At 48.8% G+C, this 26,541-nt stretch overlaps 1 protein-coding gene across 1 annotated transcript in view; it reads left to right on the top strand.

Annotated features, from left to right (window-relative positions):
- Positions 1-26,541, top strand: part of LOC116818314 (uncharacterized) — a 265,422-nt gene that overhangs the window by 137,826 nt on the left and 101,055 nt on the right. The window contains 5 exon segments of the mRNA XM_075063437.1: positions 9,007-9,063; positions 10,615-10,686; positions 12,023-12,094; positions 14,081-14,116; positions 24,789-24,869. Of these exon segments, the coding sequence (XP_074919538.1) occupies positions 9,007-9,063; positions 10,615-10,686; positions 12,023-12,094; positions 14,081-14,116; positions 24,789-24,869 (318 nt within the window).

Below are 26,541 nucleotides of genomic sequence, written 5' to 3'. Positions count from 1 at the left end.
GCAAGGGATAACTTTCAAAATCTTGTGGGAGGAAGGTTCATTGATTGTGTCTTTGTTTTTGGTGTTCGCTCTTGGGACTAAGAGGGCCAGACGTCAATCCAGGCTCTCCAATCTTTCTGAATCAGTCTCTCATGTTTCAAAATTGTAAGTAATAGCCGAGCAAGGCGGATTAGTCTTATTTTTTGTTTTCTCAACCTGTAAATGTCCCTTTTTCGCTGAGAGGATTTTACCTCTGCTTGCCTGTAAGTAACTTTGAACCTATGGCTAGAGGGGGTTCCTCTGGGCTATATGAAGCTGATTACCCTGTAAAGTATTTTCCATCCTGATTTTAACAGAGATGATTTTTTTTTTTACTTTTCTTTCTTTATAATTAAAAGCTTCTTTTTAAGAACTGATGATTTTTTTCCTTTTTAAGATCCAAGGGGATTGGATTCTGGACTCACCAGGGATTGGTGGGGGAAGAAGGGGGAATGGTCAATTTCTCCTTGTTTAAGATCCAAGGGGTTTGGATCTGTATTCACCACGGAATGGTGAACCTCTCAAGACTGCCAGGGGGGGAAGGGTTTGGGGGACAAGAAGTGCTCCAGACACTGAAATTTCTGGATCGTGGAAGAGTTACCAGATCTAAGCTAGTAATTAAGCTTAGAAGTGTCCATGCAGGTCCCCACATCTGTACCTAAAGTCAGAGTGGGGAAGGAACCTTGACAGAAGTATTTAACAGGTAACCTTCAAGAAAGAGATTAAGATTGATTTGTCAACTAGGAGGCAGAGCACCTTTGAAAGTAGATTTCTGAGACACAAATCAGCCTTAATCATTTAATATTCTTTGACTTAACTTTAGAATTGCTATGTAGGTTTACTAGAACCTCCTTTCTAAACAAGCTGTTTCACCCGAGAGAAAAGTTTAACAGGAAACCTGACAGAACGATTCTAATACTTTCTGGACAAAGGCAATGGGGCACACTTTTCAGATTCTTCTTGGTGTTGGTTTAATAACTTGATATAATCAATCTCATGATTTTAAGACTCTATCATGTTTTGGGATGACCATGTGCAAACTGTATCAAGATATATTTTTCACTTCCTGTCCTAAACTATTACAAAGCAGTACAGCGCAACATGAATCAGCTGCCACATTCCACCTGCGAGCGGTGTGCATTTTGTGGTGGGTGAAGGATTCCTTCAGAATTCTCATGAAAGCAAGGTTTGCGTAGCAGTGGACTCCAGACAGCCATAGTGCTACAGAAAATGGTTGAAGCTTCTTCATACAGCCCTGTCCAATTCAGTCTCCTATCTAACTAGAGTACGTGGCTCAGTTCTTGTAAAGACAGAAGTCTACTGGGGAACAACTTGGGTTTACAAATGCCAACGTGTCCATTTGTGAAACCAAGCAGAAGTTGAACCTAGGTTCTCTGAGACTGAGAGCCAAGCAGACACAAATTCAGGATCCATATCCAGAACTTGCTTCAGATTAGCTGCACCACTGTCCGTGACTATACAGCTCTCTTCTTTACTTGGTTAGAAAACACAAGAGGTCCAGATGTCTGAAACATTAATTTTTTCCATTTATGTCCTCTAATTTGTCCACTCATTGACACTTATTTAGAACACGTGTCCAGCTGCCAACTGGTATGCCAAAGCCCTTCAACTTCTTATATCCCACCTCCCAGACAGTCAACATTTTTTATGTCCTTACTCTTTCTCTCCCTTGGGGTCCAGGAGGCCACGATCACCCTGAAACAAGAAGGACAATGAAAGGCTTTTTCTCTACCGTTGGCACATCACTCAGTACACCCATCTGTTTATGACACTGCTCTTATGTATTAACTATAGCAACCTATGCTCAGAAATGCAATTCAGCTGAGCGTACTCGAATTGCTTTGCAATGACTAACTCATCACATCCACCAAAGTTTCATGTAATGCAAATATTGCTATACCAATTTTATGGCTGGGAAACCGAGGTCCAGAGGACTTAGGTGACTTGCAGAACAGGGTGAAATGCAATACAGGGGGTGTCCTTCTTAGCAGGTTCTATAAACAGGCATTGATAATCCCACTAAAAGGCAGAGTCCTGGGATTCCTCACTGTCCGGCAGGAAGAATAATCCGCCACTATACTTTGCCCTAAATACCACCTTACGTTCTCAAAATTCTGCGCAAACATCAAACCGTTTCCCCATTGTCACAGCACCATGAGGCAGCTCAGTGTTTATTTTCTCCAGCTCACATATAGGGATCGCTCCCATTTACCCGACACCATGACCGGATTTAAGGTGGCTGTGACATGGTTTGTTTTTGTTTGTATTAGGGAGCGGTATTTGTACCTGGGTAGCTCCCTTGGCTCTCGCCCAAGAATCTGACCCTGGAAACCAGAGCAAAGGGAGTGAATAAGTGTGGGTGGAGACTGGCTGAAATATGCGTAGGAGCATATCGTCCCAGCAATGGGTCTGGGGAACATGGCGTCCCATGGAGGTCTGCCTGGATGAGGTGATCCAGCACTGCAGAAAGTCCAGCTAAGATGCCCGCTGCTTACTCTTTCTCCTTTTGCTCCGGCAGGCCTTTCAGACCCTGCAAACACATGAACAGCATGTCAGAACAAAACACCTGATGGAGCAATGCAGAGGCAGGCAGCAGCAACCTCCTCGGTAGAGGGCAGGGCTCTGGGGAACAGGATGAACGCAGCACAGAGGGTTTGAGTCGCCTCTCACTCCCGTCGGGTGACTTGGTAGGACAGCTCTGCTGTCAAAAGAGGAGACTCAGGCCCCGATTGTGGCAGAGTGACTGGATCCCCAAAGGACTCGGGCCCGTCGGTCTCCTCATTATGCATGGGCAAAAACGGTCTGAGATACTGATACAGTCCCTAGTATCTGAGCGCCTTACTACTCTGTAATGTATTATTTCCTCACAGCACCCGCCGGACCCGCTGGGAAGGAAAAAAAAGAAAGCATGCGGGAAAAAAACGTTGGTTTTTTATTAACCACATGGCATAGGACAGGGGAAGCTGTTAGTCATCTACATGCATTTGAGGATCTGGGACCTACATCTGGGCCGCATGTCGACACAAAGGGCTTGTAGCAAAGACAAGGAATTGGACGTTGGTATCCCAGCATGAGTACTAGCCAGAGTACAGCCCACACCACCCGCGCTCTGCACTGAACAGGAAATAAAGGCTGCACTCTCTCGTGACTTCACCCCATTTTAGCAGTTTCCTCATTCTCTGGGGCTTGCTGATTCTGCAAAAGGTGTGCGGGCAGAAAACATAGAGGGTTCCCATTATAACCCCATTCTGTCTACTGCCTGGTGGGCGTATTCAATCGATATCCTAGGGAACACTGCAGACGGGAAGCAGTGTGATGAGCCAGCCTCGAGAGTCACCAGTGAGCTCCGATTGTCCATCGCACCCCTACCCCTGCGGCCGGTCTATCACAACCAGGAGGCAAGCGTCTATGGAGCTTTTGCATGCTAGGGCTTGAACTACATCCTACGACAAATACGTCTGCTTAACATAGCATCCAAATATCTCAAGCGTCTTTCCAAAGTGGGAAGGAATTATCCCCATTTTACAGATGGGTGGGAAAAGGGCACCCAGACTTTTAAACATATTAATAAGAATACATGGAGGTTACTTACATGGCATGAAGTCCGACCTGACAACCAGTACAGCAAATATCTCCAATGGCGGAGATGGGACATGAAATGGGGACAGCTCTGAACTGCGCAGAGAATTCCTTCCCAGGTGTCTGGTTGGTGGAGTCTTGTCCACATGCTCAGAGTCTAACTGATTGCCAGATCTTTGGGGTCAGGAAGGATTTTTCCTCCAGGTCAGATTGGCAGGGACCTGGAGGAGGGAAGGGGGGGAGTTCGCCTTCCTCTGCAGCATGGGGCACTTGCAGGTTTAAACTAATGTAAATGGTGGATTCTCTGCAACGTAAGTCTTTAAACAATAATTTGAGGACTTCAGGTAGCTCAGCCAGAGGTTAGGGGTCTGCTACAGGAGTGGGTGGGCAAGGTTCTGTGGCTGCCGTGCAAGTGGTCAGACTTGGTGATCAGGATGGTCCCTTCTGGCTTAAGGTCTTGAGGACACACCAAGTGGAAGAGCAGAGAATGGAACTCAAGTCTCCAGACTCCACCCTGCTGCTTTAAGCACTAAATTATTCTGGCCTTAATATATGTAAGAGGTGCCCTCACCCTGCACTGCGTTTAAGCATGAGATTTACCCGCTAGGCCTTGCGATTAACACTATCTCTAGGTGGGTTTCCACAACTGTCACTATTTCCCATCAGATTCCATCTTACTTCTCCTTTATTCCCCTCTGGGGTACTCCCTGGAACCTTGTGTTGTTATTGCTGTACCTAGTCAGGGATTTTTCGGCCCATACACTCCACGGGCCGCTTATGGGAACACCGGGGCAAGAGCTCGTACGGATCCGAGCTTCCATGAATCAATGCAGAAGAAAGGGATGCAGGGGGAACGGGAGCTGCTATGTGAATTAAAAAAGCCCTTTGTGGATGGGTCACGCTGACGATGAGCAAGGAATGAAGTCAGTTACACTCAGCGGTGTGCCCCCTGTTTTCAAACCACCTATAGGATCTGCCCACCCAACTCCCATTAAAATCAGTGGGAAGTAGGGCACCCCGTCACTATATGCCTTTGAAAACCTCATCTGATAGCAGCGTCCACATCTATAGGCGCATCTCGCGTCTGCCAGCCTTGGGCCTGGTGCTCACAACCATCCTCATAGACTTCAGAGGCTGGATCACTCGATAATGTGCCTGTTCTGTTCACTCCTTCTGAAGCTCTGGCACCGGCCACTGTCAGAAGATGGGATCTGGGCTAGAGGAACCTACTGTCTGGCCCTCTAAAGGTCGTTCTTTTTGTCTGAGTGACGTTACCATCATGCCAGTTGGGCCTCGGACTCCTGCAATGCCCTCCTCCCCTGTTAGCAAAGAGAGATTTAGTTTCATTTACGGCGTCTACAAACACTGAAGCATGGAATATACACACAAGCCCATCCTGCGAGCCGCCTCTGTGCATGGGTGCTCCCACTGAAGGTCAATGGATTGATCTGTGTATAGAGGCACAGATCCCTCAAAGATATTTAGGAGCCGAACTCCATTGAAACCACTGGAAGATTCAGCTCCTAAAATCCTTGAGGACTTGGGCCAGAGCAGCCTGCAGGGTTGCGACCCTCCGTCATTGCTATGTCTTAGTGCTACAGTTCACTGCCACGAGAGCCGGAGAATGGTGGCCGTGGACAGCTCAACAGTGACGATGAGCCGTTCCATCCACAAAGCTCGCGGATTTTCAGCTGTCCAGTGCTGCGCATGGGGGAACAGGAGCAGACAGTCCCTGCCTGGTGTCGATATGTAGGGAGCAGTGGGTGAGCCAGCAGAAAAGGTGTGCAGCAGGGAATGATCATTCTCAGCTCCATCTAGTGAGATAGTGTACCAGGCCAGGGGTCATATCGCTATTGCCTGATTCGGTTAAGAGGTGGATTCATAGGACATGACACATGCCGCGATATATGGACCGTCATAGTTCTTCGTAGTATTATAGCAGTGGACGAGAGTGTCTGAAGGGGCTAAGTGGAGAACCATTACTGCACCCGTAAATGAAGGCAGCCCAGGAGTCTGGCCCTGGAGAAGGCGACCTCAAATTGGCTATCTTAACCGTCCCCATCTACATTTGTACGATAGATTAGTTTGGCCTCGTTATCTTGCCATCGCGCGCTTACAATGTTGTGCGGCATCGGTAGCCTATCCTATGAAGTGTACGCGTACCATGTGCCCCTATAAGTCGCCACAGCTAATAATCGACAGACGCCCATCGTCTCTTAGCCCGAGTCTGCCTTAGCAGCGACGTATGGACATGCATGGGTAAGGTACCTTTCAGAGACCTTCGATAGCACGTGTGCGCTTGCCAAAGCTAAGTTCAGGGCCAGTACATTTTGATGCCTTCACCAGCATAATCTGGAAGGATCTTGGCTGACGCCACAAGTGCCAGCATGCTGTTTACAGAGCCTTGTATAGTGATCTGCGCTCTGGGAGGCCACGGCTTTCATGCATCTCAGTTAGCACGAATGTATAAGCCCAAGCGTAAAGCCAGCCAACAAGGAATCCAGTGTGGATCCTCTAATGGATTTACACAACAGCTACTAAGGCCAGGTAGAATTAGGCTACTCATTGATTTCAGCATATGTACCCGAGCATAGCGTGGTTCCCCACTGCCCGAATGCACCAAACACACTCGACCAAAACCACCTTAGGCTAAGATTTCCACAAGGCATCTACTAGACCTTAACACAGCATGCTATGATCATTCTCAGTCAGCGGGCACTTCCCAGGATTGCCTATTTGAAGCGGACAACTCTCGCTGGGCGCTATCGTGGGGTTCATATAAACGCTCTTGCAAATAGATAAAGTCAGGTTGTAGTTCATCGAGAACGGGAGCCGACCAGAGGGAACGAGCGTAGATAAAGACGTTTCGTTCTTCTGATTCGTGACCCCTTATTGGTCCTCTGGTCAGGTGTCAGCCAGGTTTACTGAGTTTCTTAACCCTTTACAGGTAAAAGAGGCATTAACCCTTAACTATCTGTTTATGACAACTTCCCAACCTAAAGGAATGTGGAATGCCTTCTCCAAAGGATGCCTTAATAAAATATAAGGAGGCTGGTGAGGTAAAACAGGATGGGGGAGATCATTGGGGTGTGCTTAGTTCTTCCAATTTATTGCTTCCTAACTTTCTTTCTAGCTCCTGCTTCACCTGTGTGAAAGTCTGTGGTATGCAGGACCTCGGAATGGATGAGTCCATGGTCTCTTCTGGTCTTAAAAATCTGTTAATCCCAATCCAGTTTGCTTTGAACCCTTCAAGCCCAGGAAAGTGGAAGAGTGTCTCAGACTGGAAGGGATGATGGTGATGATTAATGTATTATTTGTATTGCAGTCAAGATCAGGCGCCTCTTTGTGTTGGGTGCTGTGCAAACTCACAGTACAGTCCCTGCCGCAAATGGTTTACAGTCTCCAGAGAAGCTAACAAGGAGGCCGCACAATTTAAATGTGCACTTTGTGCGACTAAAGTTCATAGTTAATTAGCAAACAAAGCCTATGTCTGGTGCCAGCTAAAGCATCATCAAGACACGTCCCATCGATCCCAACCCTGAAAAGCATGGAAATAAGAAGTTGTGCATTCCTTTCCTGCGTCATCTTGTCTGCCACATGGTCGGAATACACTGCAGTGCTCCATGAGGGTTTCACTTCCCTCGCCAACAGATATTGAAATCGATATATACCCATCACCAGACTTGTGCTGTAAGGCAAAACCTCCCTAGTGTCCTCCCTAGGCTGTATATCCACAGATAGCACATTGGACTGTCCCATATTCCATGCCTTTGGGGAGTTATTCTCCCTTAACACTGCTGACATCACCATTAAGTATTGGGGTGTAACTCATTAATGTTTGTAAAGCTGCCACTAATACAGCTCAGTCACCCAGTGCTGGGATGTTGACAGGGTGTGAGCGTGACTGAAACACATGCATTGCAAAATTCAAACAGCAACTCCCAGAAAAGTGTTTGCGCTATTCTCCAGCTCTGCATTTTAGCACATGCCTGAACCTCACACTCTGCAGTTCGCCCATCATCCATTGATACTTCTCCATCCCTTGACCCCTTCAACTGCCATCCTTTCCCTAGTCCTCTTCTCTCAAAGAAAGAAACACGGACTTGTGCACTGAGCTGGGGACTGCTGCTCCAGGAACTCCTGCATTCTAATCTGAGCTCTGCTACCGATTCATTTGGTGTGAAGGGCTCCGCTCACTGCAAGTGCGCCCGCCTGTGGGTGGGGCCAAGAATTAGCTTTTGCCCGTTGTGGCGCCCCCTGTTGTCAGTCCCGCTCTCTTTTTGCAATTCAAAGTGCTCACTCTTCGTGACTCGGCCCTCTTGGCCAGGCCACTGTACAGTCCCCTGTCCGGGGTATCAAATTCCCACCGGACAGGGAACCCCGTCTGGATGCCACCTCAGACGGTCTTCTGTTCCACCTCCAGGCCTTGTACCACTTTCCAGTGGCTGGTAGGAGAACCAGGCTTGCAGGCAACTTTGGGTTCCAGCCCAGGGACCCTGTGACTAGCAATCCAGATCTGCTTAGTCTCAGTCCCTGTTGCTGTTTCCCTGAACTCCTTCCTACCCCACCCCTCCATCTCTGGATTTCCACCGGAATTTCCTCAGCTCCCCATGGCTACTTCACCCCTCTTGTCCTTTTGCCAGACTCCCTAGACCAGGGCCAGATTCCAAGGTATGCTCTCCCCCTAGACTTCCTCCTTGTTCCTGACCAGTCCCTTTCCTTCTAGACAGTGGCTGCAGGCCCCTGCTGTATAGCCCTCTCCTGCTCTCACTTCCTGGCTGTATTATCCTGTCCCAGCTCCTCCCTAGCAGGGCTTCATCTGCAATTAGGCCTTATCAAGCCCTGGCTCCCCTCCAGGTGCAGCAAATAGGGTTAATTTGCCCCTTCTGGCCCACATTAACCTGCTCGGGACTCCTGTAGAGGGAACACCCCATCCTGCCCTCCATGGCTCCATCTGTATAACGGGATACCACGCATGGAGCAGTGAGACATCACCGGTATAATTCGTCCTAGTGCAGTGCTGGGGAGATCAGTGTGAACTAGTGTTATATTCTGTCTTTCAAGTGAGCGTCATGCTAGGGTGAGGAGCCAGCTCGCCACACTGGGATAGAAGTCTCCCATCTCCGCAGCATCTGCCACCCAAGCTCAGGAATGAACCTAGGTCTCCTGCTTTGCCTCGTGCAGTTCTCGGCCAGCCCATGAAATCTGTATTGTGGCTCAGGGGCAGGATGGATATTTTTGTACCTTTGTTATTGCTTTGTAAATCACCCAGCATGTTGTCTGATGAGCCATTCACAGCAAAGGTTGGTCTGTCCAGTGGGGCATATGGTAACTGCAATTCTGCATCATTGCTTGGGTGTCCATCGTTATTACCTGTCTGTTTCCTAGGGTGACCCCATTACTATTTTTGGACCTCAAGGCTATAAAGGCAACAAAGGAGATCTGGTAGGTTGTGACAGTTCTCTCTGAAAGCATGCCTGCCCTTCAGTAATTGGGAGCAGTTCAGTCTCTCATCTGCCATAGTAGTTGTTGGGTATATGTCTACACTGCAGTGGAACCCAGGGTTCAGACCCAGGCACCAGCCTAACCCCCCTTACATCTGCTCACACATCATGCTAAGCCAGGGCTCAGACCCAGGATTCCACGGGCGTGGAGGGTCCGAGCCTGAGTCAAGCTGGGACCCAGGGTTCAAGCCTTGTAGACTCATGCTTGTAGACTCATGCACTGGGAGCCTGCCAACAGTATCCCACAGGCTGACTCCCTTTGGCTGGTGGACAGTCAAGTTTTCCCACACTGCACCATGAACAAATGGTTAGAGTGGCCACATTTGGGGAGATTGTTAGGAAGTTTGGGGTCTGGGTGGTTGGACTTGGGCCTGCATAATGCAGTATAGATGCTGAAGCCCCAGGTTGGGACCCAAGGTTCAACAATTTCTCACCTGGGGTTACAAATGAGTGTAGCCACTCAAACCCTAGGTTAACAAACCCAGGGTCTGCTAACTTGAGTTCTACTAACCCTGGGCTTACACTGCAGTGTAGACGGACCTAAGAGTCACAGAGTTTAAAGCTAGCAGGGGCCACCCAGATCATCCAGTTTGACCTCCTGTATATCACAGGCCACCAAGCACCATCTAGCCACCCCCTGCACCAAGCCAACTGCCAGAATTAGACCCAAGTATTACAGCCCTCAGTCTTAACCTACCTGATTGGTGTTTACTGCTCTCCTGTGTATTCCATGTCCTGGTTCTGGTTTCTGTGCGTTCAGTGGCTTTTGAGATGGGAGCCCTGGCTGAGCTGATGAACAGGTCTGGTGACTAGCTCAGGGGGCTGGCTAGCTGATAAAATGCAGAGCCAGGGGAGATGGAGAGCTCCAGGGACTGGGTAGAGCATAAAGGGCCTCTCACCTCTAGGTGGCTGGTTTCGACCCTGGGTTGATTGTCTACAGAGAAGCAGTGTGAGACAGTGGCTAGAGCATGGGACTAGGAGTCCAGCAGATCTGGAGTATGTTCCCATCTTTGCAGTTGGTTCACTGTGCAATCTTAGGCAGTCACTTAACTTCTCTCTTCCCTAGGTTCGACCTTCTGGAAAATGGGGTTAATGATACCTATTAGCCTTTGGCAAAATGCTTTGAGATCTGCAGATGATTGCAGCTGCACAGTGCCAAGTGCTATTAATAATACTTATCTGCGGCTATACAAGCTGCTGCTGAATAATTTTTGCAGTTTGGTTGCCTGTGCGAAACAAGTTGGGTGGCATTGATCCAATTCCTAGAGGGCATGAAGTTGAGCTACCTTCTCACCCCGAGCAGAATTGGCATGCAGCTAGGTGGGGAAGCTTGACCTAGACCTCTGTGAGTTGTGGTCACTGAGTGCTGCTAGCTCCTTAGATGCACGCCTGGTGTAAGCACAGCAAAGAGGCATGACTAGGTTTGGAAGATGCTGGCTCGTCCTTCTTGGGTTGCGAGTATAGTTCATGGAGCTTCTGTCTGATCCCGTAGGGTGAATGGGGCCTGCCAGGCTTTGATGGAGACAAAGGCGAGAAAGGGGAAGATGGCCCTGCAGGAGAAAAGGTAGGAACCTCCTTATTCGTTGCGGGTCTTAGGCGGCTTCATTTGTGATATACAGAGTGTATATGTACACTGCTGTCCTCTATAGGCTATCTTGCATAGTATCTGCTCAACACACTCTACTGGCTGGTATACAGGGGCTCATTTAGCCGTGGTCTACACTACAGAGTTAGGTTGACACAAGGCAGCTTACTTTGCCTTAACTCTCTAAGCGTCTACACTACAATTTCGCTCCCACTGACGTAACTCACCCACTGCACCATTTTAATAACACTACTCCACAAGAAGCATAAAGTCAGCACTGATGTAGTTAGGGTAACACAGTGTCAGTGTAGACACTGCATTGCCTACTTCAACTGTGGCTGGCTTTCAGAGCCATCCCACAATGCCCCACACTGACAGCTCAAGCTCTCCTGGTGAGGATGCACATCTCTGACATAGGGAGCAAAGTGTAGACATGCACAAGTGATGTAATGACTGTGGTGGCTATATCAACAGTTGGACAGTTTTGATTCTCTCCACTAGAAGGCAGCAGTGCACATCCACTCTAGCCAATTGATTGCAGTATCATCAGGGGAAATGGTGTAACTTCCCCTTCACTGGAGAACTGGGATTATGATTCCTTAAAAACGGATATCAGTTTTGCCTTGTGTGGCTGCTGCAGATCCCAGGGCGTTTTCAGTATGGGCTGGTTGGCTTTTCTGTTCTTCCCCACATGCGGCTATTATACAGCGTGCTGTGCTTGGTTCCCTCACCTACGCACATGTATAGTTGTGTGGTGCTTTGGGATCCTTAAAGGTGCTATATAAATGCAGGGTGCTATTATAATTCTATGCCATTTCCACCTGTTCTTCCACTGACTGCCCGTTCAGGAGCAATAGCTGCCAGCCATGTATTTGATGCAGCTCCTGAAAAGGGGGCAGCCACTGGTTCCGTGGCATATTCTACATAAGTAGTAAATTCTCTGCCTCATCAATCAGGATTCCCCAGGGATCTGAGAGCTTCACCAAGTGACCCCTGTTAATCAAACATCTGGATCAGTGCTTCTAAATGATAGTGCAGAACGAGCGTTTGAGAAGCCAGCAGTGGGGGATTGGGAGGGTGGGAAAGGGTGGTGGGGGTGGGGTGGGGATCTTCTTTCTCATGAGGTGATCCACAGAGTGAAAATGTTGGAAAACCTCACCCCTTGGGGAAATCATGGGTGCCAGCTGAGTGGCGAGGAGGCCCCAATCTGTAATTCCAAGTAAAGGTGTACGGGGGCAGGAGGCGAGGTATGTTTTTAAGTGGAAATGACAATTTCTGAATAAACAATGCTCATGGTTTGTGCGTTCGATTTTAGGGGGTCAAAGGCGAGGCAGGTGTGAAAGGGGCCATGGGGCTGTTCGGCGCCAGAGGACCAGTGGGGCAGAAGGTTAGTACAATGGCCCAAATGAATGCTGAGAAACCTACATGTTTACCATCCTAGCTTGTCGCTCCACAACTGCAACCAAACCCTGGTTTTGTCACTTTCCTTGAATAGTTTGGGGGGCTGGGGTGGGGGGCAGGATCTTCACAGTGGGACACTGCAGCAGGCAGTGTTCAAGTGCTTGTCTAGGCCGGACATGCCCCAGCTTCCACTTCGGTCATATTGTCACCAGATTTTGCTGCCCCAACCGGACTCCATTTAGAGCACGCCAGTAGTTTTGTTTGAGGTCAGTGTTCTGGAGGAACCATGTTGTCTAGCGTTTCCCGCCATTTTGTTCTTCTGTAGTCTTCCTCAGTGCTGCTATTTAAGGGATTTTCAGAGGCAAAGCTCTTGCTAGACTTCAGCCTCTTTGGTGGTGGAACGTGTCCATGCAGTGGGGGTCTCCAATCACACACCTGGTTTTGGTTCTCCTTTTGACCGAAGGCAACTAGCTCATTGGTGGTGGTGCATCCCCCCAAGCTACATAGTATAAGGACAGTGTGGAAATAGGTTTCAAAGTTCTTGTGATGATCTTTGAGTTCAGTATCAATTTTGTGTGCTTGGCTTGAGCACGACCCTACTGGGGCACCATACTCTGCAGTCGAGTAACACAGGGAGAGACTGGTGACTTGGAGTGGTTTGGGGTCATTTGACTAGTTTCTTGAGTACACAGTCCCTGGAGTTCACTTTCTTGTTCAGCTTCTTGATGTGCTCTTGGAATGTCAGTATTTGGTCTAATGTGACTCCCGGGTACCCTGGATGTTCGTAGTGCTCCAGGATTGTACCATCCCATGGGTAGCTGGAGTTAGTGCTTGACCTGACAGTGCTTCTTGTGGAAATTGCACACTTGTGTCTTGCTAGGGTTGGTGATCAGGAACCTCGTGCTGTAGTGCTCTCCAAGTGGTCGGGGCACGAGACTGGAAGCAGGAAGTCCTGAGCCTGGGGATTGTGCTGACTCCTTTTGTGGCCTTGGGAATCACTCAAACTCTCTGGGCCCCCTTGTTGTAAGGTCCCTCGTGGTGTAAAGAGGCCTTAAAGGCTGCAGATTTCTCCCCTTCCTCCACAACTTCCTGTGAAACGCCTCTGAGTAAGCGAGTTCCCTTGCCATCATAGAGCCCGCCTGTGGAAAGACTGTATGCCAGCCCCCTACTCCTCCTCCTAGGGAGGCACATGGGCAGCTCGGATGTGCGTTGAAGCAATCTTGAGGGCTGCCCTAACTTACACCAGCCCTGGCCAGGTCCCCCAGCCAGGCCCAGAATACCAGCAGGTGCAGAGGTTCCTGCACTGAGTGCATCTCAACTGGAAGGATGAATCAGGCCCCTATGTTTCACTTACCCCATTTATCAACTGGAGACAACGCTACTTCGCTGGGGTGCTGGACGCCCTCACTGAGGTTCCTAATGTGCTCTGAGGATGCACATTGCCATAGGAGGAGTTGCTGCAAAAGAAGGGGTTGGAGCAAAGTCCACAGAACATCAAATTGCGAAGAGAATGAGGTCAGCCAGACCCGTTGTGTTTCAGACGATAAATGAAATCCGTCTGACATCAGACCATTTTGTCGTCCCAGGGCACATTTTGCAAGAGTTGACGGTGTTACTTCCATCTCCGAACTGAATAACAACTTTCAATTCCCCCTGCAGTTTCTTCAATCAGGTGTTTTATTTTTCACTTCCCATCCTAAATTGTGTGCCGTGATGCTGTGCGGCGGTTAGACAGCTGCCGCATCCCACCCCAGAGGTGGCTATCTTGGCAGTCAGTGTGATAAGCGATGTCTGTGTTCATACAGCTAGCAAAGTGCTCTGGGATCCTTCAGAAGCTAAAATGATGATGATATTGGTTTTGGAGGGGAATCCTTACTAGGGATAAAGAATATCAAGTGACTGAACGGTAATTGTTTGCACAGTGTATAGAAGACTTTCCTGTGTGTTTAACTCATTGTTCCTTCTCTCCCAGGGAGAACCCGGAGAACCTGGCCTGCCTGGATTTGCTGTGAGTTGTGAGAGCGTTTCATGTTAGTATAGAGTGACCAGATAGCAAGAGTAAAAAACTGGGACACTTTGGGGAGGGGCAGGGGGGGGAAGGGGAATAATTGCCTATGTAAGACAAAGCCTCTAATATTGGGAGCCCGGGACAGTGCTCTCTGGCTCATTGCGCCGCACATGGGTCCCAGACCCTAAGAGCCAGCAGGACCTGCTGGGGGGCGAGGTGGGGAGTCCCCCACGGTGCTTACCTGGGGTGGCTCCCGGGAAGCATCCTGCAGGTCCCTCTGGCTCCTAGGGTCAGGTCAGGTCATATCAGGTGGATGGGTTGGGTGGGCAGAGGGCTCTCTTCCCACTATCAGCGCTTGCAAAGCCCACCCCCGCCACTCTGATTGGGCAGGAGGGAACTGCTGCAGCATGCAGAGACCCTCTCCGCCTCTGTGCCCAGGGGCCGCCAGCGCTGCAGACTCCTGCCGGCGGGTGGGAGCCACTGGGAGCTGCCCCAGGAAGCACCACCGCGCCAGCCCCGGGACTTTGGCAGTGACTCATGGTGAGCATCCCGACCAATGTGAGGTGGAGATGCGGGACAAATGTGTTAAAATCGGGACTGTCCCGATAAAATCGGGATGTCTGGTCACCCTATGTTAGTAGCATTGGGATAATGTCCATTTGGTCTAACGGCTTCGTGCTGCACACTGCTGATGAGAGCACCCTGAGCTCTAACTTTCTCAGCAGGCAGTCAACAGGCTCTTGAAAGATTATTAAGAACAAGGGAGATGTGCTAACATTGCCTGGTGTTCAGGTACTTTGATGGCTGGGATCACAGTACATGCAGGACTCTTGGTACATCCCTTCCATATGTGGGGATCCATGAATAGCCCCCTCACGGCACATCCTGTTCTTTTTCAGGTGCACTCCTGTGGTGGAAGTGCTAGGGGGGCTTTGATGTGTAGTGTGTTCCTCTCTGACTCACTGACAGCTTAACGCTGTGTGTTTCAAAGGCAGAACATGCCTCCAGGAAGGAAATAATTTGGGTGAAACTTTCTTGAACATTTGCATGAAAAGGGAGATCTGAACAGCGTGAGGGTGGCTGTATGGATCAGTGAGATCAGAGATGCAATTTAATGAGGGTGTTGCATTTTGCATCAAAGAATACCTAAAATATGCATTTCCCCATTTTACTACACTAGCATTTCAGGGTAGGTGACCAGATGTCCCGATTTTATAGGGACAGTCCCCATTTTTGGGTCTTTTTCTTATATCGGCTCCCATAACCCACCACCCCGTCCCGATTTTTCACATCTGCTGTCAGGTCACCCTATTTCAGGGTGTACTGTATGGAGAGAACTGAAGCTAATATATGTTTAAAACGTCACATGTATATAGGCTTATATATGTCACAATAGTAGTTAAACCTTAGAATACTGCCATGCACATGAATTCTGAAAAGGATATACTGTAGCGAACTGGCTACTGGAAATGTGCACCAGAGCCCTCTGCTGGATGGGATGAGAACTACTCAATTCTGTTCATAGTCCACATACTGCAAACTAGAAGCTGGTTGAACTATTTCAGCCAAACGAAACAAATCGTCATAAAATGATGTTTTGACTGAACTGAAAAGTTTCAGGAAAGCATTTCATATTCTTTGAAATTCCCCATTTTTCAGAAAAAACTCAAAATGAAAAATTTCTGTTCAAAATTCTTGAAGGGCTTCCATTTTTTTTTTCATTTTGTTTTGGTGGGAAAATCTCACATCTGTTTGCCATTCTTGACTTTTTGCCCACCAGTTTCATGGGGGGGAAGAAGTTTAAAAGGTGACAGAAAGTAGGCATTTTCCCACCAAGTGAAAAGACATTTTTATTTCAATTTTTTTGATGAAATACTAAAAATGTAATGAAAAACTTTGAGCAAACTTTAGAGTCTCTCAGAAATGCTCATGAAAGATGCTCCCCGTTTTTCAAATAGTTCCCCTGTGTGAAAGTGTTTTCCTTTAGCTCGAGTGATAGGGGCTGGTGCTTGGGACCTAAAAGGATACAGATTCTATCACCCCTGTTCCTGTGAAATTCCTCGTATCCATTCTATGCAGCATAGTGAAGTCATGGAACTTCTAGGAAGCCATGGATTTCGTTCTAGTTACACGTGTGTGATCCAAAGCTTTAATTCCTCATCAAAGTGTCACAAAGACCATGGACAACGTGTCAGCTACCCCTTTGGGGATGCTAAACCCTGGCCCCACCCCTTCTGCCTGAGGCCCTGCCTTCTCGCTCACCAGCACCCTGAGTGCCACCCCCGCTCCCATGGCTGGAGGAGCCCTGGCCAAACCAGCTGGCCCCAAGTGCCAGACCGGCCCCCAGGTGCACTGGCTGGCCTGCCCCCTGAGCTGCCAGCCAGCCTTCCCCAGCCGATCTGCCCCAGCTGTGCCGTCTGACCTCAAGCCACCCCAGGTCACCGGCCAGCCCTGAGCTGCCCGCTGGCCCAAGTTGCCCTGGGCCACTGGCTGGCCCAGGCTGCCTACTGGCCCAAGTTACCCTCAGACCTCCAGCCGACCCCCAGCTCCAGGCCCTCAACCAGAGGTGAGCCCCCACTGGCTTTGGGGAAGAGGAAGTGGCCTGGGGGCATGTGGGTGGGGCCACGGCTTGGGTTAGGGGAGGCTTAACCTCCCCTGGCCTTTGATACTTGCCTCCCATGACAAAGACCCTGATTCAGTAAAGTACTTCAGCATGTGCTTAGCTTGAAGCCTATGCAGAGTGCCACTGAGGTCAGTTTAGGCACGAGCTTAAGTGCTTTCCTGACTAGGTGCCAAAAGGAATATTGTGCCCTGAGCAGTGCACAAGAAAGCGGTGATCCCATCTGGTCAATCTCAGCAGGACTCGGGCATGAAATTGCAGACCTCTATTTGGATGCATTGTTGGGAGTCCCTTCAGATTATATACACAGCCCCAAAGAAAATGATTCGCCGTACTAAAGCAAAATGAGCTATTAGTTAGCTCACCAGCTGCTTGACCCTCTTGAATGGCTGTGGAGGTTATGCTCAGAGTCATTTTGTCTTGCAAATTGCATTGAAACCAATGGTCTCTTCATTCTGTGCTACACTTTGGATGACATTGTGGTTCTGTATCGTGCTGATTTCCTGACATCTACAAATTTCATTGTATCAGACAAATAACCACTGGAAATCGGTACCTTGTAAACATTCATGGTTCAGGAACGCCGGCTAATAATCCTTATTAGGATGTAGTTAATGGGGGATATTTTCTGAATTTGGAAGAGTACCTGTATTGTCATTGGAGCTGGGATCAGACTGTAAAATTTTTTTTTGGTTTTGTGAAACTTGTGTCAGCACTGCAGCTAGGATCCATTTTATCAGAAGCCCCAGAATTCAGCACAGATGCAGGAGAGAGCATACCTGGGGGGAGGGATAGCTCAGTGGTTTGCACATTGGCCTGCTAAACCCAGGGTTGTGAGTTCAATTCTTGAGGGGGCTAGTTGGGGATTGGCCCTGCTTTGAGCAGGGGTTGGCCTAGATGCTCGTCTGAGATCCCTTCTCACCCTAATGATCTATGAATCTAAACATTTTGGCCTGTCACTGATGGGTACTGAGAGATGGATCTTGCAGGGCAATAGTGCCAAGCATGTGTATGTGCTAGGCAAAAAAAAGTGATGAGCCAGACAAGTGATTCCAGTCTTCATGAGCCATTGCTGAGCAGATGCTAAGTTACCCCACTTCAGTAGCAAGAGTAAGACCAAAGGGGAGCATACAGTCAAGTGCCTTATTAGCACCAGGAGGGTCATGCTTGGATGTACATCAACTCAGATGCACCAATTTTTATTACCCTGAGCACTGCTGGAGAAGGGAGCAAGTGCACATTACCGTGAGTCATTAACATAGCTCCATCAGTGTGCCTGGCACTTTGCAGAACAAAGACCATCAGTTGCTGCCCAGGGAGACCTTCAAAATGTTCTGCCAACCAAAGCAGAGTAGCACATTCCCCTGGTGGAGCCTGGGTTAAGGTCCTGGTGGACTTGAGTTCTGGTGGACATGAGTGACAAGTGAAGATATATACTCCAGGAGCAGGGGGACAATAAGGAAGGACACTTATGTGACTATGTGATTACAAGACTATTCTGATGCCGCTGCTGTAAATGGGTGTTCTGGGGAGTAATTTGACTGAGGAGAGGGAGAGTTCATTGGACAGAGATGTGGGCAAGGATGTTGCAAGCACAGGGGTGGAGTGGAAGAAAGTGCTTAGTCATGTGGGGGGAAGGAAGGAAGCTTGCAGTTGGTGTCATTGGCAGATCAAGGCCTCTAGGATCGCCAACCTCAAATGGTCAAAAATCATGAGTCAGGCTCACCCAAAATCCTGAGATAGGCTATAAAATCATGAACTTATGTAAAAATAATGGATGTGGCGTTCTTTTCATTTGCCTTCTGCTTTTTAAGCCTTTAGGGTGCACTGGGGTCACATTTTGAAGCTTCCCCCACAACCGCGAGGGCTGAGTTTTTTTTTTTTTAAGAATGAAGGAAGAAATCATCACGGATCCACGTGACTCCAGGAGCTGGGGCTTTAAGGCCAACAGGGATTATCGTGAGCCTTGTGACAAAATCATAAGAGTCGGCAACACCGAGGCCTCTGTGCTAATGCTGACTCCAGACACCTCCTGTCAAATATCTCTCTAAATCTGGTAGGCAGTGAGCCTGTGAGTGGTGGCTACAAACCACCCTGTGGCTCAGGAACAAATCAGCTCTTTTATTTGGCTTTTCACTGCTGTTCTGAGCAGAAGTCTCCTGCCTGAGCTCCTCCTTAGGAAGTCCCTTTCCCTCCCTTGCAGTTCACATTTCCCCAATGTGAGTGAAGTAAATGCCCAATTTGCTCACTTTAGCAGCAACTGCAGCTCAGTAACCAAGGGGCTTCATCTTGGGCTTGCACCCAAAGCTTGGCCAGTGCTCTTAACTGGAGGCAGTGCTCCGGGGCTGTTCAACCATCTCTTTGCGTCACACCACCACTCAGCATTCATGACTAATCTACATCACTTGGCTATTGTGCTACCTAATATCTATACAGAGAGCTGAAACCTGTCTGAGGCAGTGATTTAATGACTGTGTCCACTTATTGGTAGTTATTTCCAGAACCACCACAGTAATTGCCTTTAAATGGCCCTTTTCGGAGGTCCAATTGCCCTGCCTTGACTTGCCTGGAGAAGCTTGAAATATAAATCTCAGAGAGTGAATTTAAACACCATCAAACTGTTCCCCAGCCCTGCCCCAAATGCTTCCCTCTTCCCCACTCATCTCCTTATGTTTTGTCATCTCCCTTTCCCCCAACCCTTCTGAGATCTCAAAGCTTCTTTCCATGCCCTGCATACAAATCGCCTTGGAAAAATATCACTTCCAGGACACCACTCCTAATGGCTGTGCTCAGCATACCTTCCTTGGGGGAATGCTGTTCTCCCCTCTTTTTATTATCATTGTTGGTGTATTCGTGTAGCACCTAGGAGCCCTGGTCACGGACCAGAACCCCGGGGTGCTAGGTGCTGTATGGAGCTAGAACAAAAAGACGGTCCCTGTCCCAAAAAGCTTGCCATCTAAGTATAAGCCAAGAGACAACACCTGGATAGAGCCTGGCTGATGCAGGGAAGCAATGAGACAGTACTAGTGAGCACGGTAGGCAGTGGTCTCAGCCCGCCTGTTAAGGTTTTTGTAGGCCTCTCAGCAAAGGAAGGCTTTCCCCAGGGACAGAAGTGGCTGAGGCCGTGTATGGGGAATACCTCCCCAGTCTGAGGGGCAGCCTGGGAGAAAGCCTGAAGGGGCTAGTTCGAGAATTTCAAAAGCAGTCAATTAAGGCCCTTTTGTGTCTTCTATGTGTTCAGTAGTCCACTTTTCCTATTGCTCGTACACTATATGCCAAAGTCACCAACTGAACGAAAAGTTTGTTGCCTGGCACCTGAGTAGCTGCCCTGAGCGCAGTCTTGTCCAGGTCTCTAGGTCAGGGACGGTGCAAGGAAGTTTCGCGCCCTAGGCGAAACTTCCACCTTGCACCCTCCCCAGCTAACCCCACCCCCCCACAGCAACTAACTCAGCCCCCCACGCGGACCCGCCCACAGCAGCTACCCCCCCTCCAGACAGCTAAACCTCTCCCCCGTCCCCCGTGGCAACTAACCCTGCCTGGGAGACTCCCCGTTCCCCCCGCGGCACTAACCCTGCTTGGGAGACTCCCCCGTTCCTCCCCCAGCAGATAACCCTGCTGGAATAATCCCCCCGTCCGTCCAGCAGCTAACCCTGCCTGGGGAGACCTCCTGCGGAAGCTAACCCTGCCTGAGTAGCCTGCCCAGCTCACCTCGACTCCACTCCTCCACTGAGCACGCCGGCAGCTGCTCTAAATTCTCCTCCCCTCCAGGCTTGCGGGGCTGATTGGAGGGACTCAGAGCTGGCTGTGTGCTCAGCGGAGGAGGCAGAGTGGAGGTGAGCTGGAGCGGGGAGCTGTTCCACTGTGCACCCCCCTCTTGTTATTGGGGGCAACTCTCTCCGCGCACCCCCACCCAGCTCACCTCCTCGCCTGAGGGGATTTTAGGCGCCCCAACCACTAGGCGCCCTAGACGGCTGCCTAGTTTGCCTAATGGTTGCACCGCCCTGCTCTGGTACTGTGACAAAGTTCCTTCTACTTTGGTGAGTCCTGCACTTATTGGCAGATTTGCTCGCTCACAGATTCACCCTGTGGATCGGGAAACAGCCCAGAGACTTCCCTCTGGTAGAGCCACAGTCCAGGTCAATTCCTCTGTGTTTGATCAGGAGTTGGAAGGTTTGGGGAACCCGGGTTCCAGCCAAGGACCCTGTGGACTACAGCTGCCTAGAGTGCTTCCTGGTATAGTTGCGCAACAGCTACAACTCCTGGCTACTTCCCATGGCCTCCTCCTAACACCTTCTTTGTCTCACCACCAGACCTTCCTCCTGATGGTCTGAATAACGCTTGTACTTCTCAGTCTCCAGCAGTTGCCTACTCGCTCTCAGCTTCTTGCACACCTTTTTGCTCCCAGTTCCTCACAACGCTTTTCCTCTCTCGGCTCCCTGGCTCTCTTTGGCCTGATGCAGTGAGCCCTTTATCAGCAATCAGAGGGACCTTATTAGAGTAGGTGCTTAACAGCCTCACTGACTCTTAGCAGGTTAATTGGAGTAGGTTCTCATTAGCCTGGAGCAGCTCCTGCCTGGTTACTCAGGGAACAGAAATCTGCTTATTCCACTGGCCAGTTATATTCCTTCCTACCTACTTTGCGTGGTTCCAACTGGCCTGGGTCTATCACAGTACGTACCTGGTGTGGCGACGCTCACCCCTACCAGGGTGGGCGGTTACATGGTGTTTTCTGTATGCTCGCACGACAGAGGAGTGCAGGTATGTCTGCCCAGCTGGAAGTTAAGCTCCAGTGTCAACATAAGAACGGCCCATACCAGGTCAGACCAAAGGTCATCTAGCCATATCTATCTACCAACAGTGGCCAATTGCCAGGTTGCCACGAGAGAGTCACTCTAACAGGCAATGATCAAGTGTCTCTCTCCTGATCATCTCCATCCTCTGACAACAGAGGTAGGGACACCATTTTTTACCCATACTGGTAATAGCCCTTTATGGACTTCACCACCATGAATTTATCCAGTTCTCTTTTAAACGCTGTTGTAGTCCTAGCCTTCACAACCTCCTCAGGTAAGGAGTTCCACAAGTTGACTGTGCGCTGCGTGAAGAAGAGTTTCCTTTTATTTGTTTTAAACCTGCAGCCTATTAATTTCATTTGGTGACCCCTATTTCATTTGGTGACCCTTTTCAGCTCCTGTGATGAGGCTCTAGTTGGGATGGAAATAGCCACTTACAGGTATTTACCCAGGGGCTGGATGATTCTCTTACCGGAGAGATCTGTGCACGGAGTGGTTACATAGGGGCAGTCTAAAAGCTTAGTGTCACCCCCCATGTGACATGGGTGCTTATGATTTCAGGACACAAAGACAGCACAGAATATACTGATCTCAGTGGAAATGCCATGGGCAAATTGGCAAATTCCACACCCAGACAGTGACTAGGGGTCAGACTCTGCTTTTAGTAGCACTGTAAATCCAGAGAAACACCCCTGAGTAACATCTCCCCGAGCCCAGAAGTGTTGAGCCAGTGGAGTGTGGTCCAAACGGGGTGATAGGACTGCACTTTGCATGGTCAATTTTCAGACACCAACAAATGTGAACTACTCTGGATTTTCACTGGTGTAACAGACGGCAGAATCTGGCCCACTCTGTGTAACTGCCTGTAGCTGCAGACTGCTCCTAGCCTGTCAGTTCTCAAATATTATATGGTGAGAAATGGATTTTAGTCAGTTACAGTGAATGTAAAATATGCGCCTCTCCCACCCAAGACTAGATTTGATTTTAGGGGAGGCAGTGTTGTCTAGTGGATAGATCACAGGGCTGGGCGTCAGGAGGCTGAGTTCTAATCCTGCTGCTCCCATGGCCCTGCTGTGTGACTCTGGGCAAGCCATCTGTGTTCCCTCCCACCTTTGGTTTGTTTAGACTGTAAATGATTTGAGGCAGGGACTGTCTCAGAATGTGTGTGTGCATATAGCAGCCAGTACAATGGGGCTCTGATTCCAGCTGGAGTCAGTAGATTCTCATATAATCACATGACTCCAAGTGCTGGGGCTTGAAGTCAAAACATCAAATATTGGAAGACTCTCCAACATCTCAGCTTCCCACAAGGTTTAATCACACACCAAAGAGGTTTATTTCTCATTCCCTTCCCAGGGTGACATTTACCCTGTAAATAAACAATCCGGCTTAGACAGCAAATGGAACCCTGTTATTTGCTTTGTTTGTACATGATATTTACTTATCCTGCCACAACACAGAATTGACCATGTCATTAAACAATCACTGGTCTCCGTGGAAATAAAGAGGACGTAGAGGGTATCATGCCTTCTGGTTAATTATAGCGATTAATTGCCGGAGCGATGTGGTTCCTGAAACCACTAGCCCTGCTGACTCAATCTGTAGGCATCATATAGGAAAATCAGGCCCTGTTTATGGTAATTGTGTTGGATACTTTCCTCTGGTCACTGTAAATGATTCAGAAGTGTCAGATAGAGACTTGGTGGGGCGAGGGAAAGGAGGGGATGACAACTGAAGCAGCAGCCTACACACCTGTTGTTGTGATTAGATCCGATGTTCATTCTTCAGGCAGGGAAATGGCCCTTTTAGAGGTAATGGACTCTCTCTAAATAAGACTCCGGTGGCTGATTTCTTTTTAATAACTGAATCTTTCTTTTCAACAAAGGACTGCAAATTGATTCAAACTGCTGAGTGCCACTTACTCATCTCATGAGCTGTTTGAGCAGCCGACTCGCGCTCGTTTGCCTGGCATTGAGTGCTCTGCAGTCAGTCATCATTGCCGAAGTGGGGGCAAGTCCAACTTCAGTCAGCAGAAATGTTGGCGTTCTTAATTGTGAAGTTGAAGGTGGCAAAACTAGATAAATAAACTGCAGCTGAACCAGCAGCCTTTGCAATGTTGGACATTTCTACTCGCTCAGTTCCCAGACCTGGCTGCTGGGTCAAACTGTGGGCTCAAGCATTGCGAAAATGTCATTGTAATAATTGATCTCAAAGTGTCACTATCCCCATTGTTCAGATTTGGGAAACTGAGGCATGGTATGGGTAAGTGGCTTGTCCAAAGTCTTACAGCAGGCCAGTGGCAGAGCCAGGAAGCAAACCCAGAGCTCCTGCTCCCAGTCCAGTTCCTAAGGAAATTGCAGTGAAAGGTGAAACCTTTCACAACTTTACGCAGATTTTTCCAGGGCAAACTTTTGACCTTTTTTCCGCGAGATACTTGGAGAATAAGCTTAAGAGGATTATGGGGCCATAGGATGCATGGCAAACTACAGCTGGAGAAAATTCAATAGCCCTGCCTCAAACAGTCGCAAGGTAAGACCAGAAATAACAGGAGGTGGTGACAACATGGGACTGATAAAAGATTCACTAGGAGAAATTCAGTGGCCTCCTGGTCAGATTAGAGGAACATAATGGTCCATTGTGGCCTTCAAATCTATGAATTTATGCACTTCTCAGAATTGCTGCTGTTTGTTTATTTTCTTTATTGGCAAATTTCATGCAAAGACAAGATTGTAGCCAATAGGGAGACTGGGAGGAGGGAGAGATTGACTTTCCTTGTTTTCATAGTAATATCCTGCTTCCATTGGTGGATAGATCCAAATTTTGCTTCAGACCAACTTTACAAGTGCAAGCAAATCTCCATTCCTCTGTGCACCCCTCACTCCCGAAATAAAAATGGGTCACTTTGCCCAGTTTGGTATTCAGGGCTTTGATGCATGTTTATCACTGAACTGTGTTGCGACCTATAGCAAGTCATTCAATTGCCGCATGCCTCAGTTTCCTCATCTGTAAAATAGGGATAATAAAACTTCTCACAGGTGCAAGGCTTGACCTGTGCAAAAGCCTTGGAGACCCTTCGGGGACAGTGCAATATGAATACAAAGTTGCAGCATTAACATTAGTACATTTTTTCTGCTTCTGATCTATGCCCAGGAGGACACGCTGCCTTAGTCCTATCATTTAGTTTTTTGTTTCTGTTAATACACCCAGAAGCCTCCCAGCAGGCAGCATGGAGAAATTAATATTACTCCTCTTACAACAGGGCATGGCTGGACTTGATGGGAAGAATGGAATCAAAGGAGCTAAAGGCGACAGAGGTCTGCAGGGTCAAAAGGGGGAACCGGTGAGTCTCACAAAGAAAGACAGAAGGATATTTTGAAGGCTGAAAAACTGGCTTGGTGCTTTTTCCAGTATTGCCAATCCCAACGTGTTCAAAAATCACTAGTCAGGCTCACCAAAAATCATGCGATTGGCTCTAAAATCATGAGATTATGTACAAATAATAGATGTGGGGGTCTTTTATTTGCCTTCTGCTTTTTGAGCCATTAGGGTGCACTGGGGGTCACATTTTGAAGCTTCCTCCCCAGCTGCGAGGGCTAGAAACTGACTTTTTCTTTAAGAATGAAGGCTGAAATCATCACAGATCCACGTGACTCCAGGAGCTGGGGCTTTAAGGAAGACAGTAATTAGCATGAGACTCGTGACAAAACCATGAGAATTGGCAACACTGCTTTTCTGACCCAAATTTGGAATTCCCGCCAAAAACCGAATCCTCGGCATTAGGTGCAGGCCCTCAAGTGCTTTTGTTGTTGTGTGTGAGACTTGCTGTAAGCAAAATTACTGAATGACACCACTGGAGAACTCTGAACTATGCTGTGGACAGATTCTCAGCATGGATAAATTGGCGTAGTTCCATTGGGAACTGATTAACACCTGCTGAGAATCTGCCCTGAGTCTCTTGTGACAGTTTTGCATTCTCCCAGGGCAAGTTCAGCTTTCCAGAAGTTTACCTACATGCTACTTCCAACCACAATATCCACAGCGTTGGTAAAACTGGTGTGGGGAGAAGGGGGAAAAAATCAGCCAGCTGCTAGTTCTGCAAACTTTTCCAGGAAAGAGATTTTTTTTGTTACAGGAGGCACGGGAATTGTGGTGGGAACTTTCCTCTGCCGGCAAAAGTGACTTTTCCCCTGGGGCAAAGGAAGGTCTGTAAATTGGCTCGTTTCCTGTTGGAATTTTGTTCTTTTCTCTCATTAACCCTTAAAATGCCTTCAACATCTCCAAAATGGAGCAGGGGGAAAAGGGAACTCTTTCTGGTTTTGACTCTCCTTGGAAAGTGGCGAAAATCTTTTGCAAAAGAATTTGAAAAAGTTTTGCAAATATATCGAAAGCCAGCTCTGTGCAGAGCCAGGGCAGCACGTCAGACTGCTTGTGTTACAACTCCTCGGAGCCCTTTAGAGCATTCAGTCAGGGAACGAGCCAGGCACTACAATGTTCAGAGCAGTAACTAATGTATGGGTGTGGTGCGGTGACGACTCACCTGCCTGGCGCCTCCTGCTGGCCATCTCAGGAATTAACTCTTTCCAGTCCAGAGCACCCTTTGCAGCTGGTGTCTTGCCTACCACTGGCCCCTGTGTCCCTCCCGGACCCCGGTGCCCTTTCCCCAGGGGTTCTGCCCACCACAGTAACCCCTCGCTCTGGGTCTCCCTTCACAGGGGAACCCCCAACCCTCTATCCCCACCTTGCCTCAGTGGCTACTGCCAGTCACCATCTAGCCCCCACTCACTGGGGCCAAATGCAGTCTGTAAACATAGAAATCATAGATTATTAGGGTTGGAAGGGACTTCAGGAGATCGTCTAGTCCCACCCCCTGCTCAAAGCAGGACCAATCCCCAAATTGCCCCCTCAAGGATTGAACTCATCACCATCAAGGGGGGTTGGACCAGCTGCCTTTGCCTATCTCTGGGCTGCCCCTCCACAGCCTTAGTACCTATCTGGTCTTTTTAGCAGGGTCT

Source organism: Chelonoidis abingdonii, chromosome 1 (genome assembly GCF_003597395.2).
Source record: "Chelonoidis abingdonii isolate Lonesome George chromosome 1, CheloAbing_2.0, whole genome shotgun sequence".
NCBI lineage: Eukaryota > Metazoa > Chordata > Testudines > Testudinidae > Chelonoidis > Chelonoidis abingdonii.
The sequence above is the reverse complement of the archived record's forward strand: the minus strand, read 5'-3'. Positions and strand labels throughout refer to the sequence as shown.